We start from the raw sequence: 16290 nt of genomic DNA, 5'->3' as shown, positions 1-16290 counted from the left end.
CTCCACCCAATATCCAAGGAGGGCTTTTATAAGAACCTACGTGTTCAGGTTAGAGAAGAAGAAAAAACCGAAAACTATTTTCCCCCAAGGCTGTGAGTTGAAAAGAATCAAGCCAGCCTTCAGAATATTTTCTGCACTCTCTGCCCCACTTGATAAAATCTGCTTCTGTCTGCATCCAAGTGCCGGCGGCCCAGCCAGACTACATGCCCCGGGGGCACAGCCTCTGCTACCAGGGCCCTGGCACCCACCCTCCCACCCACCTGGTTCCTTAACAGGTTTCTGCTCTCAGGTGTCCAAACGGACAGGCGCGTGCATCAGCCCAGACCAAAGTGGACTTTCAACGGTGACACCAGGTTCTGGACAGACTTGTGGCATCACCAACACCAGTCACTTTTCCAGGTATGATATCAGCGCCACCCCTCCTTCCGAAGGGCTCATGTGGCTGCAACTTTTCCCAGATTTAAAAAAAACAGTCTCTCTGTCACCCTCATTGGTACGTGGGGACAGATGGAGACCTCAGGTCACCAGGTAGCCAGCGCTGAGATGGGGAAAGCTGGGTCCTTGTGAGTCCAGGTCACCTGTGCCCTTCAGCCCCTGCCCATCCTCCCCTGCCCTCCTGCTCCCGCATCAGGGGTCCCGTGGCTCAAAGAGAAGCAGACGCCGCCGTCCCCGCCCCGACTCCTACAGCCCCATCGACACTCAGCTCGGCCACAGCAGGCCCCTAACTGCCACTGAGGCTTATCCCCCGAGTCCAGTGCCCCCCCCGAGGTGCCAGCGCCTGTGACAGATGAACACCTGCGCAAGCAGGCAGCACTGCAGGACGGGCCAGGACGGTTGTGCCCGTTAGCTGGTCAACTCCTCTCGACTGTCAACTCTGCCTGGGTCCCCATGGCCATCGCACCTTCCCTCTGAGTCTCCCCCACACCCGGTCACCCAGTCCTCTGCTCCCCAAGCCCCCCAACACCCCGGCTCTCATGGAGACCATCAAGGACCCCCCCTGGGCTAACCCAAGTCACACCTCTGTCCTGAGGCTCCCTGAACACCAAAAGCCATCAGCCACTGGTGACCCCCTTCAGGCCCTCACACTCCCTCAGCCCCCAGGGCCTCGGACCCTTGGTTTTTTCCTCCTGCAGGTGGGTATTCCGGCTCCAGTTCTCAGGCAGGTCCAGCCTTCCTGGGCCCCCCCCAGGCTGCACCTGACCCATGTCCCCATCATGGGGGTCCTCTGCCCGAGTGCCCTCCACCCCCGCGGCCATGATGGTCCTCTCTGTCACCGCGGAGGCCATGCTCACCACCTCTGGCTGTGGCCCCAGCTGGTCTCTCCTGCCCAGACCTGTGCATCCAACCGTCGTCACGACAAGGTCACAGGTGCCCAGCTGCACGGGGTCCAAAGGGGCCTCAGGGCCCTCCCCTGGTGCAGGCACCTGCTCTCCCCATCTTCATCTGCATGTTCCCCAAAGCACAGCCTGAGAGAACACAGCTCAGGAGCCGCCGTCCCGGGTTCAAATCCCAAAGCGGCCACCACAAGCTGGGCGCCCAGGATGCGGGGTCGAGCCTCTGGGGGCCCTGGTGTGCTCCTCGATGAGACAATACCTTCCACTGATGCATCTGCTGCAGGAGCAGACAGGTAGCACGGGGTCGGGGCGCGGGGGTCGTGGGGGAGGGTCCCAGCGCGAGGAGCACGTGGGCTGACCGACCCCACCCTCACCTCCACATCTCACCAGCTAACCTCCCAAATCCCCTCTGTCCACCCACCCCCATCAGCAGCTCAGCTGGGGGGGGGAGGGGATTCAGCCATGCCCAGCCCCCCACTGGGAAGGCATAGCACACTCACCTGGGCACGGGGGAGTCCCCAGCCCACCCTCCCCTTGAATTCACTTCCCTGTTTATCGACTGTCTCCACCCAACCTCCCTCTCCAGGGCCTGGCACACAGTAGGCCCGGCACATAGTAGGCGCTCGATAAACAAATAAACACCCCCTTGTTTCTGAGCCACTGTTTCTGAAAGTATATTAGCAAGTGACTACCTCCAGATACTGTAGCCCTGAGACGGTTAACTAGCTTCCCAAAGTACCTAACTCTTCCGGGGCAAGTTACGTTACTGGAGAATCCAGCTCGACAACTGACGTGGTTTAAGCTGGTCTGATCCTTTTCCACATGGTAAGATTCAGAAAAGAAACATAATGCTTGCCTCCAGACGCTGCCTGGTACAATGCCCATCTCCCTATTTCCTTGTTGGCCATCAGAGTCCCTACGATATCCTGTATTTAACTCGGCAAACACTTTTTAAAACTTTATCAAGCCTGGACGGCTTTATCCCATCAAGTCCCCACCAGAGTAAACGGATAAAGGTTATTCAATCTTGTTATTTCACGACTTTCAGTATTTTCTGACACGTCTGAATGACTCATGGCCCAATCATTTTTACCCCGCAAAATGCTACTTTTCCCACCCCCACTGGCCCACATGCCCACAAGCACAAGGTCATTTTCCACCAAATGCCGCGTTCCATGATGTGCAGCTCACAGCTGGACACCCACAGGGACACACATGTTCAAGTTGAATTTAAAATGTCTGTGTTACTAAATGACCTACATCTAGAAAAACTACCTAAGGGACTCCACACGCGACAGTCCCCTTGGGTTATTAGCCACGCTGCTTTCTAAAACGCAAACACGGCTCTTATAAACATTCGGAGTACAAAAGCCCCTATCGTAAAATTTTAAATCTCATTCAAAAACTGTCACATAGGACTTCCCTGGTGGCACAGTGGTTAAGAATCCGCCTGCCAATGCAGGGGAAACAAACGGGTTCGAGCCCTGGTCCGGGAAGATCCCACATGCCGCAGAGCAACTAAGAGCAACTAAGTCCATGCGCCACAACTCCTGAGCCTGCGCGCCTAGAGCCTGCGCTCCGCAACGAGAGAAGCCACCACAATGAGAAGCCAGTGCTATCACAACGAAGAGTAGCCCCCGCTCGCGGCAACTAGACAAAGCCCGCGCGCAGCAACAAAGACCCAAAACAGCCAAATATAAATAAATAAATTTATTAAAAAAAAAAATTTAAAAACAAAAAAAAACCTGTCACATATAGGGACTTCCCTGGTGGTGCAGTGGTTAAGAATCCGCCCGCCAATGCAGGGGACACAGGTTCGAGCCCTAGACCGGGGAGATCCCACATGCCCCGGAGCAACTAAACCCGTGAGCCACAGCTACTGAGCCTGCACTCTAGAGCCTGTGAGCCACAACTACTGAGCCTACGTGCCACAACTACTGAAGCCCGTGCACCTAGAGTCTGTGCTCCGCAACAAGAGAAGCCACCGCAAGGAGAAGCCCACGCACCACAACGAAAAGTAGTCCCCGCTCAACACAACTAGAGAAAGCCCGTGCATAGCAACAAAGACCCAATACAACCAAAAATAAATTTTAAAAATTAAAAAAAAAAAACTATCACATATAAAACAAACACCATGTATCACTGGAAGTTATCTAAAAACGGGAGCAATTTGAATGTGACTATACTCAGAATTCAGAAAATTTTCAGTGTTTTGTCCTTGGTGGGCCACATAAAACCATCAACACTATCTGCTCCCAGTCCAAAGATTGTACTAACTCCCCCATCCAGGCAAAAGGAGCTGCCCTCCTCCCAAGCGTGTCCATCTTGGGTACCACATACCCCATCCCCCTCCCCGACCCCACCCCCCACCCCCGGTCCCCGCAATCCTGTGCACCTTCCCAGCGGCTCCACTTCTGGAAGCACCCAGCCCTTCCTGGCATGGCTTCCACAAAACCTAGTGTACAACTGGGCTCTTCTTCTTTTTCATTTATTTATTTATTTTATTTATTTATTTTTGGCTGCGTTGGGTCTTTGTTGCTGCGCACGGGCTTTCTCTAGTTGCGGCGAGCAGGGGCTACTGTTCGTTGCGGTGCGCAGGCTTCTCACTGCGGTCGCTTTTCTTGTTGCGGAGCACGGGCTCTAGGCGCACGGGCTTCAGTAGTTGTGGCACATGGGCTTAGTTGCTCTGCGGCATGTGGGATCTTCCTGGACTAGGGCTTGAATCCGTGTCCCCTGCATTGGCAGGAGGATTCTTAACCACTGCGCCACCAGGGAAGACCCATGGGCTCTTCTTTACAGCACCTCGAGGGCGGTAATAATGTGCTAGAGGCCATAGGGTATGGCTGTAAACCCGGGGAAGCCAATCACACTTCACTGAAAATAGCTTGTGAGTTTGAAACCACAGCTTTCCCCATTGTTTCCTTTAAAAAACCTAAGACTCCAAGTCTGGTTAATTCAAAGGCTGATCTTTTTGTTTTGTTCTGTTTCTACACACAGCTTTGCTGTTGGGAATTACATATTTTATAGTTTATAATATTTTTTTCTTTGAAGCATTAAATAGTCGTCAAATGGTCAGAGGGTTGTATAGGATCCCAAGGTGCCTACTTAAACCAGGGCAAGGATTCGGCCCTGAAGCAATTCAGCTTAGCAACTAATTCCTCAAAACTTTTCTCTTGGGACTTCCCTGGTGGTGCAGTCGTTAAGAATCCGCCTGCCAATGCATGGGACATGGGTTCGATCCCTGGCCCGGGAAGATCCCACATGCCGCAGAGCAACTAAGCCCGTGCACCACAACTACTGAGCCCACGTGCCACAACTAGTGAAGCCCACGCACCTAGAACCCACGCTCCGCAACAAGATAAGCCACCGCAATGAGAAGCCCATGCACCGCAACGAAGAGTAGCCCCGGCTCACCACAGCTAGAGAAAGCCCGCCCGCAGCAACGAAGACCCAATGCAGCCAAAAATAAATAAATAAATAAATAAATTTATATTAAAAAAAAGTAACTAAAATGAAATTCAATTTTAAAAAAACAAAAACAAAACAAAAATTTTCTCTCAGGTAAGAGAGGGGAGTGCGAAGAGCCGGCTTGTTTTGCTTACATCTGGGTTGGATGCCTGGTGCTCCTGCTTGCCGGCTATGTGACCCTGAGGAAGTGACGTAACCCCTCTGAGCCTCAGTCTCTTCATCTGTGTAATGGGCAGCCGCCTAATGCCACTCACTTCCCAGGCACCAGAGGAATAAGTGATGGTGTAGGTAAAAGAGTTTACAAAACTGCTTGATATCCAGGCAGAACCCAGTACAAGGTGATCATCATCATCTGGGAGGGTGGACATGAGGCCCCAGTGCCTGACTGACACGAGGGTACGTCACAAGGACTGGAAGCCCAAACTGGATCACTGGGACAATTACAGCATAGCATGGAGCACCCAACCCACCTTCAACTGTGGTCCTGGCTGTGGTTCCACCCGGTAGGCAAGACGGCCCTCAGTAACTAACCTCTTTTGAACAAAATCCATCTTAAACCCTTTATCCATCCATCGTAGGGGGGGCCACATTCCTGATGCTTCAGACACACGAAACATCCCTGCTCCCGGCGTGCGCCCGTTCCCACTAAAGCACCATATCCCCTGCAAATTCAAAACCCTATGATGTTGCCAAGTCATTTTTTTTTTTTTTTTTTTTTTTGCCTGTGTTAGGTCTTCGTTGCTGCGCGCAGGCTTTCTCTAGTTGAGGCAGGCGGGGGCTTCTCTTGGTGCAGAGCATGGGCTCTAGGTGCTTGGGCTCAGTAGTTGTGGCTCTCGGGCTCAGTAGTAGTGGCTCACGGGCTCTAGAGCGCAGGCTCAGTAGTTGGGGCGCGCAGGCTTAGTTGCTCCGTGGCATGTGGGATCTTCCCAGACCAGGGATCAAACCCGTGTCCCCTGCATTGGCAGGCGGATTCTTAACCACCGCACCACCAGGTAAGTCCCCCCAAGTCATTTTTATATAGGCTAAATTTTCCATCCACTCTGCTTTATCTAGCAGATAAAGCAGTACGGGGGAAAAAAGAAAGAGAAAATGCAAATGGAAATTTGTGAAAGAGACTTTTTTTTAAATTGTTGCTGCTCGGAAAATCCATAACCCTGGTTGACAATTCTCCTTAAAGGGCTATTCCGTATTCTCTACACACATTCACAACTTCACAAAACCCACAATATTCACCTACAGACAGACTAGGCTGACACAACATCAATGTTGCAGTATCGCATGGCCTCAAAACTGGACCTGTTAAGTTCCGGATTTTATAAGCAAACAACTGGAACCTGTTTGCTACCCAATCCTTAATATATAAAGAATTACAGCCAAATGCAGAAACAAAATAAATCAGAAAATTAACTTTTTAATTCTTCCAGGGCTCCCATGGGTATGCTGTATTGTAATAATTTATTGTTTAAACAATTCATCTGAAACATTGACTCAACCCACAGATCCTAGCCTTTTTTGGTGATAGTTTGGTCTCCTAATTAAGGTCACCTGCCTGCAGGAGCCACTGGGGGGGTCTCTTTACTGTTCCCCAATCCCCCCCCCACCGGCCCCGGCCAAATCCTTCCCTCTCTCTTCTGTGTCCTCCTGTTCGTCCCCCTCTCTGGCCCCGCAGCTCCACCTGCCACAGGGAGGTCAGCAGCATGGAGGACCCACCCCGGACTGCCTGGTGAGAATCCTCCCTCCAGCCCAGAGCGGGCCAGCAGGGTTCCCACACTGGCTCCACCACCAGCCCAGGCAGGCCTCTAAGTAACATCCGAATTACAAGTGCACGTCCAGGAGCTGAAGCCAAGATCAAACGAGGCTGCGCTTTCAAAGAGCTCCCACACAGGCGAGCACACATAAGCCCGACTGTTACTACCTGGAGGAGACAGAAAAGAGACACGAAAGGAACTAACTCCAGCTGTCTTGCAGGGCGACTCAAGGACCCATCCGGCAATTTCCAACGGTCCCACCCAAGAACTAATTGGCACATGGGCACCCAGTGACCTCTGACCTTTCCAGACAGGCACGTGGCTGACTACAAAGCATCACCAAGCAAACCAGACGCTCAGATAACCTCCGAGACCAGGTTTTTAGAGCACAACTCGGGAGCCAGACCCTCTGAGAAAAGCCCAGGAAGCCCCGGTCTTGAACTTGAAGAAGCCCAGGCCTGCTCCCAGCAAAAACGCTGAGGGCAGCAGTGTCGTGCCCCTCTCACCCTCTTGGCCTGGGTGAGGAGCACGCCCTGGGCTGGCGGTATCCAACCATCCAACCGGAGGCCACAAATCCCCGGAGCTACCCGGGCCCGGCCTGACTGCGCCCCGGCAAGCCGGGCGGGCTCGGGGCAGGTGCCCGCAGCCCTCCAGGTGGCCCCGCGGAGCCCCCAAGGCCACTCACCGGAAACAGACACCTCCATGAGCGCCTCCAGCGGCCGGTTGCTGTTCAGGTCGTGGCTGAGCTGCAGCTCGCCCGTGGCGGGGTCCAGCAGCAGCAGCTGCAGCTCGTTGCCCTGCAGGAAGGTGTAGTTGAGGCTGTCCGAGAGGTCAGGGTCGTGGGCCGGGATGCGGCCAATCACACCAGTGGGGAAGCTATTGGACTTATTGGTGACATAGTTGTTGAAGAGGATCTGGAAGTCCGGCAGCACCGGCGGGTTGTCGTTCTGGTCCAGAAGGCGGATGTGCACCGTGGCCCGGCTCACCAGGGGGGCCGACGTGGCCTGCACCACGAGCACGTACTCCCGCCGGACCTCAAAGTCCAGCTCGACCAGGGCACGTAGGTCCCCACTCAGCAGATCAAGCTGGAAGACCTCAGGCACGTTGCCTTCCACAATCTGGTACATGATCTGGGCGTTGGGGCCTTCGTCGGGGTCACTAGCTTGAATCCTCGCCACCACGGACCCCACCGGGCTGTTCTCCTCCACAAACAGCTCCAGCTCGTCCCTCTCAAACACCGGAGGGTTGTCATTAATGTCCAAGACGGTCACCTGGATTTCCACCGAGGCGCTAAGGGGCACCGGGCTACCCCGGTCCACGGCCAGGGCACGAAGATCGTACACGGCCACGTTCTCCCGGTCCAGCCGGCGCTGGGTGCGGATCACGCCAGATGTGGGCTCAATGTAGAAGTCCCCGTCGCCATCGTCCCCGCCCTGGAAGGTGTACAGCAGGCGGCCATTGGGGCCTGAGTCCCGATCCGTGGCCGAGACCTGGAGGACGCTGGTTGACGGGGGAGCATCCTCGAAGACGGAGCCCTGGTAAAAATCCCGCAGGAACCGCGGTGCGTTGTCATTGGCGTCCAGGACGAGGATCTCCAGGGAGGTGGTGTCGGACTTCTGAGGGATACCGTTGTCCCGGGCTGTGATGGCCAGCGTGTAGGCGGCCTGGTCCTCGTAATCCAGCTCTGTCATGGTGTAGATGGTGCCGGTGTCGGGGTCGATTCGGAACTGCGGCACCGGATCCTCCAGCACGTAGGTGATGCGGGCGTTCTCGCCGGTGTCCTCGTCGGTGGCGCTGATGGTGGCGATGGAGGTGCCCACGGGCCGCTCCTCGCTGACGCTCACGGTGTAGTGCGAGCTCTGGAAGACCGGCCGGTGGGTGTTGGCGTCGGTGACGTTGATGAAGACCTGCGCGGTGTGCGCGCGCATGCCGTCGGAGGCGGTCACCGCCAGCACGTACTGCCGTTCCTGCTTGTAGTCGAGCGGCAGCGCCAGCGTGATGAGGCCACCGCCGCTCTGGCTGCTGAGCGCGAAGCGGTTCCGCGTGTTGCCGCCGGTGAGCTGGTAGGTGATCACACTATTAGCATCCCGGTCGAGGGCCCGCAGGGTCAGCACGCTGCTCCCCACGGCTGCGTCCTCGTTCAAACGCAGCTCGTACACGGGCTGCGTGAACGTGGGGTCGTTGTCGTTTACGTCTAGCACCGTGATGGACACGCTGGCGGAGGAGCTCATGGGCGGCGAACCGTGGTCCACCGCCTCCACCCCGAAGCTATACTGCTCCACCTCCTCGCGGTCCAGCTCCGCGCACACGGTGATCCAGCCCGAGCTGTTGTGGATGTGGAAAGGGAAGTCCGCGGCCGAAGCGGGGTCTTGGGGCCCAGCACCGCCACCGCCCACGGAGGCCGAGGCGGTGTCCACCAGGCGGTAGCGCAGACGCGCGTTCTCACCCGCGTCCGCGTCCACTGCCTGGATGTGCAGAACCGAGTGGCCCAGAGGCACGTTCTCCAGCACGGCCGCCTGAAAAGGGCTGCTCACAAATATGGGGGCGTTGTCGTTCACGTCCAGCACCTGCACCGAGACCAGCCCCGAGGAGTTGATGAGTGGCGGCCGGCCCCCGTCCTGGGCCTTGATGCGCAGCGTGTACTCGCGGATGGCCTCGAAGTCCAGCGGGTTGATCACATCCAGGCTGCCGCTCAGCGAGTGCAGGTAGAACTGCCCCTTCAGGTTGCCGCTGATGATGCTGTAGTGTATGGCCGCGTTCTGGCCCTGGTCCCGATCCGTGGCCTGCACGCGCAGCACGGGCGTGTTGACCGCCACGTCCTCGGGCACCTGGACCACGTAGCGCTTCTCGCTGAACTGGGGGTAGTTGTCGTTCTCGTCCTCCACCACGATGTGCACGGTGGCAGTGGCACTGAGCGGGCCCGGGTTGCGGCCCTGGTCGTTGGCCTCCACCAGCAGCTGGTAGGAGGCCTCTTCCTCCCGGTCCACCACCGCCCGCGTGCGCACTACGCCCGAGCGCTCGTCGATCTCGAAGACACCACCCGCGCCCTCCAGCAGCCGGTAGCGCATATTGGCGTTGGAGGGCGCGTCGCCGTCGGTAGCGCGGATGGTCAGAACCTCGTAGCCCACCTCCAGGTTCTCGCGCACTCGCTCGCGGTACTCAGACTGCTCGAAGACCGGACTGTGGTCGTTGGTGTCGCTGACTGTGACGGTGAGGTAGGTGGCGGCCGAGCGCCGTGGCGAGCCGTGGTCCACAGCGCTCACTTTGAGTACGTGCGTGTCCTTGGTCTCGCGGTCCAGCGCGCGGGCGGTGCTCACCAAGCCCGTGTCGGAGTCGATGAGGAAGTAGCCATTGGAGCGCTCATCGAACAGCGCCTCCATCTGGTAGCTCAGGCGCCCCGCCTCGCCCTCGTCCGGGTCGTGCGCGCGCAGCTCGATGACCACGGTGCCCGCCGGCTCGTTCTCGGGCACCGACACCTGGTAGCTCGGCAGCTGGAACTGCGGGGTAGTGCTGCCGCCAGCACCCCGCCGGGCCCGCCGCGCCGCCCCCGCCCCGACCTGAGGCAGGCTTGGCGGCGACAGCGATGGGGAGGGTGTCCCCGAGGCCGCCTCCAGCGCCAGCTCCACCCGGATGGTGCCGGCCGCGCGCCGCAGGGCACAGAGCAGGCGCAGGCGGGCCGAGCCACCAGGCGGCAGGCAGACAGGACGACGTGGGCAACGGGACCCGGCGCGCGGCGGGCAGCTGCAGGCGGGGAACGTGGTCAGGGCCGCGAGCGCCGAGTGCAGCGTGGCCCCGCCGCCGCCGGGGCCGGGGAAGCAGAGCACCGCGCCGGGGTCAGGCACCGTGAGCACAGCCCGCGCGCGCAGCTCCGCGCCGGGAGCCCGTCCGCCCCGGGGCCGGGCGCTGCAACCGGGACCGTGCGCGCGTGCCCGCAGGCGGAGGCTCAGCGCCGTCTGGGCGCTACGGGCAGCCAGGCGGACATGCAGCGGCAGCGGGCGTCCCCCCAGGCGCGCGCAGCTCCGGAGCCCCGCGCCCGGCCCGCGCCGCCGCGCCGCCAGCCGCCCGTCGCGGCTCACGTCCAGCAGCTCCCGCAGCGCCCGGGGCGTGCGCGCCGCGTCCAGCGCATAGGTCCAGCCGGGCCCGAGGGCGAAGGCGCGGGCCCCGCCGGGCACTCGCAGCTCCCAGGCGGCCGCTCGAAGCCCCAACACCGGTAGGGCGGCGACCGCAGCCAGGAGCAGTAGCGCGGGCAGCACAGGCGGCGGCGGCGGCGGCGCCATGGCCCGGAGCCCGAGCCCGAGCCGGGCGCCCGAGCACAATCCATGCACCCGGCGCGGCTCCGCATCCACCCGGCGCGGCCGGGGGGCGGCTCCCGCGCGGCCTGTGCCGGGCCCTCGGGGCGGCTCGCGCCCCGCCTCCCCGGGGGCCCTGGCGGGGACACCGGAGGCCGGGCTCCCGGTCTCCCCCGCAGCTTCCACTTCGAGAGCACTTTGCGAAAGTTTGCTAAGTTGGTTTCAAGATGGCTCCCCCGCGCGTCCCGGGAGGGCGCCGCGCATCAACCTGCGGCGGCGGCGGCTCTAGGTGGCTCCAGGTGGCTCCCGCGCTGGCTCGGCAGGGCGGCGTGGGAAGCAGGGCGGGCCCGGAGCGGGGCGAGGGCTGCGCTCCCGGAGCGGGCTGGGCCGCACCGCGCCGCTCAGACCCCGGCGGCCGGCTGCTGCCTGGGCGGTGCGCTCGGCTTGCGCCCCCAGCGCCCGCGCTCTCCCCGCCCCTGGCCAGGCCCGGCCCCGCCCCCGGCCCCGCCGCGTATTGTTCAAACCGGGGGGGCGGGGGGCCGGCCCGGAGGTGCGCGCCGGGAGAATCGCTATGGAGACGCGGGGGCGCAGCGGTGACGGGGGCGGGGGGCCGGGTTCACTCCCGGGCGGCCTCCCCACCCTGCCTCCCTGGGGGGCGGGGCCGAGGGAGCCAGGCCAGGAAAGGCGGGCTGGGGGGCCTGGTGCGGCTACTACCAGTGGGGCGGTGGCTCCACTCGTCGGGTGCTGGGCGCGGCCAAAGCTCCCCACCCCAGCCCGGCAACACTGATCCGCGGAGACCGCCGCCCCGGCCGCCGCGCGGGTTGGACCCGGGAGGGGAGAGGGAAGGGTGCGGAGGTTCCGGGGAGAGGGTCGGGTCTCCCCGCGGCGGCTGCTGGGGGGCGCTTACAGAGTTACAGCAAAATGCCGGAGGCTGAAGTGCTTTACCCGACAGAACTTCCCTGGACTTTGAAATTCTATAGGCAGCTAACCGGATTCGGGTCCCACTGGGTTTAAAACGAAACTTTTAATCGAAAAGAAAAACAGTCCGGGTTGACACTTGGGACTGGAGCTGGGGATGGCGGAGTTGGGGACGGCGGAGGCGAGCTCGTCTCCCGCGCGTGCGACCAGCCTGAGCGCTCCGTTCGCGGTCGCGCGGTCCAGCCCCGGGGCCCCTCGGCTACTGCCGCAGCGCGGCGGCCGCGAGCGCGGGCCCGGGAGGCGGCGTGGGGCGGGGAACCGAGGGGAGGGGGAACTTAGAACTCCGAGACAGCACGCCGTCTCCTGCGGGGAACAGCGCGGGAAGGGAGTTTTAGAACTGAGATGCACATCAACGCCTCCTGCGGGGCACAGATTGGGGGTGGGTACCTGCCCCACCTCTTGCGGGGCGCAGCCTGGGGGCGGGGGATTCGTACTGTGAGACACCCCTCCTCCTCCGGCGGGGCTTTAGGACTGTGCCACCGCCGGGTGGGGAGATGCACTTGTCGTCCGTAGAGCTCTGGATGCTAGAACCCACTCTAGCCCCTCGGCCTCCCAGCGGTCGGGGGGCGGTGAGGAGCGGGGCGGAGACTCTGCTTCGACAAGGCCTCTCCCGGTCCCAGCAGCGCTAGGGTGGGAGATGTCGCACAATCGTCTCCAGAGCAGGTTTTTCTGACCTGGGGGCGGCCGCCGCATTTCCGAGCTGAGTGCAGATAGGTGTGGAACTGGGGCACAAAAAAATAAATCAGTAAGTAAACTCGACCAGTATTGTTGCAAGTTGCTGAATACGTTTTGGGGTTGAAGCCAAATATGAACATTCTCTTCCCATTAGCAAAGATTTGAAGACGTTATTGTTGACCTAAAAGGTAGATTTGCTTTGGAAACTTTTAATCTGGGAGTTTCCACTGGCAAGCCCAGTAGGGAGATTGGCGGGGAGGGGCAAGTCCATCCCTTAAATGTGGCTGTCCAGGACCTCCCCGGACTGCCCTTCGTCTTCCTGGGGAGGGTCAGAGGGCAGGAGTTTTAGGGTCAGGAAGGCAGGGGGGACCCTCCCCATCCCGGCCTCACCGTGGAAAGCTCCCAGCCGGAGTGAAGGGGAGGCGGCGGCGTTGGGGGGGGTACCCCGGGGGGGACCCCCACTGGAGAACCCCTAGAGTGCTTATTTCGCAACAGGGACTTTGAATAGGGTGGGTTGGGTTTAAATCAACAAACGGTTCTGTTTCACTGCTCTTGCTGGTTTTTGAAAATTCAAACGCAGTGAATGAGTTTGGGTGTGGGCTTGCTTTCCTGGAATAAGACACCTGCCCGCTGCAAGGGAATCGCAGGGACCCACTTCCTGGTCTCAGGGGCTGGGAGAGGAACACAGGGACAGACCTTGCTAACGGGATGTCCAGCAAAAGGCTGAGAGACAGATGATGGTTCCATTCAGATACAGGTCAGAAGCAGGCCCGCTCCACCACACTGTTTAGAATGCACGCAGACAGGGAAAAGGTTAAGAAAAGCAAGGACATGATGTGAGTGTGGTCAGGAGGAGGGCTGGGGAGCGGGGCATAGCCGCTTCTACACCTGAGGGTTGGCCAAGTGTTGGCTTTACGATCTTACATTGAACTCTACATGCATGCTTTATGTGCTTTTCTATATGCATGCTACGGTCCAGAATTTTCGAGGGGGGTAGGAGGAAGGAATTAAAAACAGGCTGCAGCTTGTGATGTGATTTGAGGGCGATCCAGCTGCTTCAGCAGGACAGAAATCACGAATCTGAAGTGGCTGGCGTCTTAGCGTGGTCGAGTTCCAATTCTGCCACTATCTAGGTGTGTAAGCTTCGCCAGGGCCTAACTCCTCATCTAACTGGAGATAACAAGAGTCTAGATTCCTAACATTGTTGGAGGATTAACGAGATCTTTTGCCTAAAGAGGCTGGTTCAGGCCCGGCTCAGGTGCAGACCTACTGTGGGTAACCTTTACTGTTGTGTCACTGTCAAGGAGCACGTGATCACAGGGCTTCATCACTGCCTCCACGGATGTGATTGAAATTGTGAATTAAATGGTGTGTGCACCATCCGTGCCTGTGGAGAGGTAGGGGCTGTAGCTTTCATCCGGTTTCCCGGGAGGTCTGTGCTTGGCCCCTGATCCTGTCCACCCAGACTGTTCGTAGAAAGTGATCCCAGGCCCAGGAGGGGAAGGCACGTGCCTGGGGCTACAGGAAGGGGTGCGACATGGCGGTGGCCTGTCCAGCACCACCTGAGGGGCTGTGTCCTGTTCACCTGCCCTTCTCCCTTGGGGGTGGATGGACGCAGCAGTCTCTCCTGTGTCCCCCTGAGAGCCGCTGGCAAAAAGAGGCCGCACCTCTCCCACTGTTTGTGCGTCTGGAGTGGCTGCCAGCCCTCCTCGGGCTCAGTGAATCGTAATTGGTGTTGAGATTTTGCACGCACCCCTGAGGTGTTTCACGTGAACTGAATGCTTTTAAAAAATAAAAATAGAATTTTTTTTAAAAGGCAGAAGTTGGGCTTCCCTGGTGGCGCAGCGGTTAAGAATCCGCCTGCCAGTGCAGGGGACGCGGGTTCAAGCCCTGGTCCGGGAAGATCCCACATGCCACGGAGCAACTAAGCCCGTGCACCACAACTACTGAGCCTGCGCTCTAGAGCCCACGAGCCGCAACTACTGAGCCCGCGTGCCACAACTACTGAAGCCCACGCGCCTAGAGCCCGTGCTCCGCAACAAGAAAAGCCACGACAATGAGAAGCCTGCGCACTGCAACAAAGAGTAGTCCCTGCTCGCCACAACTAGAGAAAGACCGCGCACAGCAATGAAGATCCAACACAGCCAAAAAAATTAAAAAAAAAAAAAAAAAGGCAGAAGTTATGGGTTTCTAGTGTTGTACATGTTCTAAAAAGGAGCTCAAAACGCTTTTTTGCCAGGGGCTTGAACCAGAGCCCGCATGAATTCTGGAATCTGTTCCTTACACAATAAATTCCTGGGCCAATCTTTAAACAGCAAGGAAGGAGCTAAAAGAAACACCCTATTGGTGAAAGCGGAAAAGCAAGTCCAGGCCTGGGCCCCACTTTGCCCTTTTTTTTCGAATTCAGAGGGAAAACCCTCTTGGGAGCAGTGTTCATCACTCCCCCTCCTCTCCGTGCCCCTCACCTTTGGTGGGGTTTGACTTGTGGAAAACTGTGAAAGTTAAAGCATGGAACAAAAGCAGGACCTTGACTTAATTAGAGGTTGATGGAAGCAAGGGGATGGAGGGAATTTAGATCCTCACGGAGCACATTGTACGGACTCGCGCTTCCCTGAAAGACCCAGATAACGTTAGGACAAAAAAGAGAATTGTTTTTCTGCTTGGAAGTTGCAGAGCCTCTAAATACAAATGCTGGGGTTTCTTTGGGGCTCCCAGGCCCTTAGCCTGGGGTGTGTGGCCTCAGGGGACCTTGGGTGAAGGCCCCTTCAGGGAGCCCATGTCCTGCAGGTACTCCCTGAGAGGCCAGCACCTGACCAGCCCATGCCCAGTCCATCCCCAACAGGCCTCAGCTCTGAGAAGGTTCTGGAAGGTTCTGGAAGCTGGCATGGGCAGGGCTTGGAGTCCCAATCTCCAGACTGACTGGAAGTGCTGTGATCATGGAGGTGATGGGCACAGGTCTCATGTCCGAGCTGCCACTGCAACTCTGGGGAGCCGGGGAGGGGGGCACGGCGGGAGACAAGGTGCCTCGCCTCTACCCTGGCCCCCCACACACACTGAGCCAGTCCGAGGCAGGCCCACCTCAGGCTGCACTGGCCTCTAGTGGCCAAGCACAGTCTCTGTCCTACCCAGCACAGATGCCCACCAAGCTCACAGACGGCAACAGGCCCAAGCTCTGGGCGGTGCGTGCACACGTAGGCACTACAGGCCCGACAGTGTGCAGGCCCTGCTGACCCTGAGTAGGCCAGGCACACTGCCCGGTGCTCCTGGGACTCTGTAGGGTGAGGGGGCCCAGCTCTGTAGGACACTTGGCAAACTGAGGCACAGAGCACACGGCATGGAGTGGGCGTTGCTGGAACACAAACTCCGTCTTCTCGTCCTGGGTCTGGTCACCAGCCCCCAGAGAATGACCTGAGCTGGCAGACAAGGAAGGTCCACTCAGTACCTGAGCACCTGGAAGGCACAGGTGCTGCATTTGGGGGAGGCGGCTGGTCCGAAGAGGTCTCCCAAGGACCCAGAAAGGCCACGAATGGCAGGAACAGAGCTAAGTGGGAGACCGCTTCGTGCGCGGATGGGAAAGGGGGATGCGGACACCACCTGAAGATTCAGCATTTCACCAGAGTCCACAGTGGTAGGTATCCTTGTTCTGTTATCATTATTACTGACATCATCATCGTTGTTGTTTCCTGCCCCCCTCCCCACACAAACATTATCACGAAGCCAATTCTGGGAAGCACTATTGTCTTACCTTGATTATTTTTCTCCTTCACATTCCTCTTTTTTTTTTTTTTAAGAGATATA

At 58.6% G+C, this 16290-nt stretch overlaps 1 protein-coding gene across 3 annotated transcripts in view; it reads right to left on the bottom strand.

Annotated features, from left to right (window-relative positions):
- Window positions 1-11284, bottom strand: part of CELSR1 (cadherin EGF LAG seven-pass G-type receptor 1) — a 148695-nt gene extending 137411 nt beyond the window's left edge. For all 3 annotated transcript variants that reach the window (XM_057555962.1, XM_028168244.2, XM_057555963.1), the window contains exon 1: window positions 7236-11284. In XM_057555962.1, the coding sequence (XP_057411945.1) occupies window positions 7236-10827 (3592 nt within the window). In that variant the 5' untranslated portion in view covers window positions 10828-11284. The remainder of the gene's footprint in view (window positions 1-7235) is intronic.
- Window positions 11285-16290: the final 5006 nt, after the last annotated feature.

This window comes from Balaenoptera acutorostrata, chromosome 11, assembly GCF_949987535.1.
Source record: "Balaenoptera acutorostrata chromosome 11, mBalAcu1.1, whole genome shotgun sequence".
Taxonomy (NCBI): domain Eukaryota; kingdom Metazoa; phylum Chordata; class Mammalia; order Artiodactyla; family Balaenopteridae; genus Balaenoptera; species Balaenoptera acutorostrata.
The sequence above is the reverse complement of the archived record's forward strand: the minus strand, read 5'-3'. Positions and strand labels throughout refer to the sequence as shown.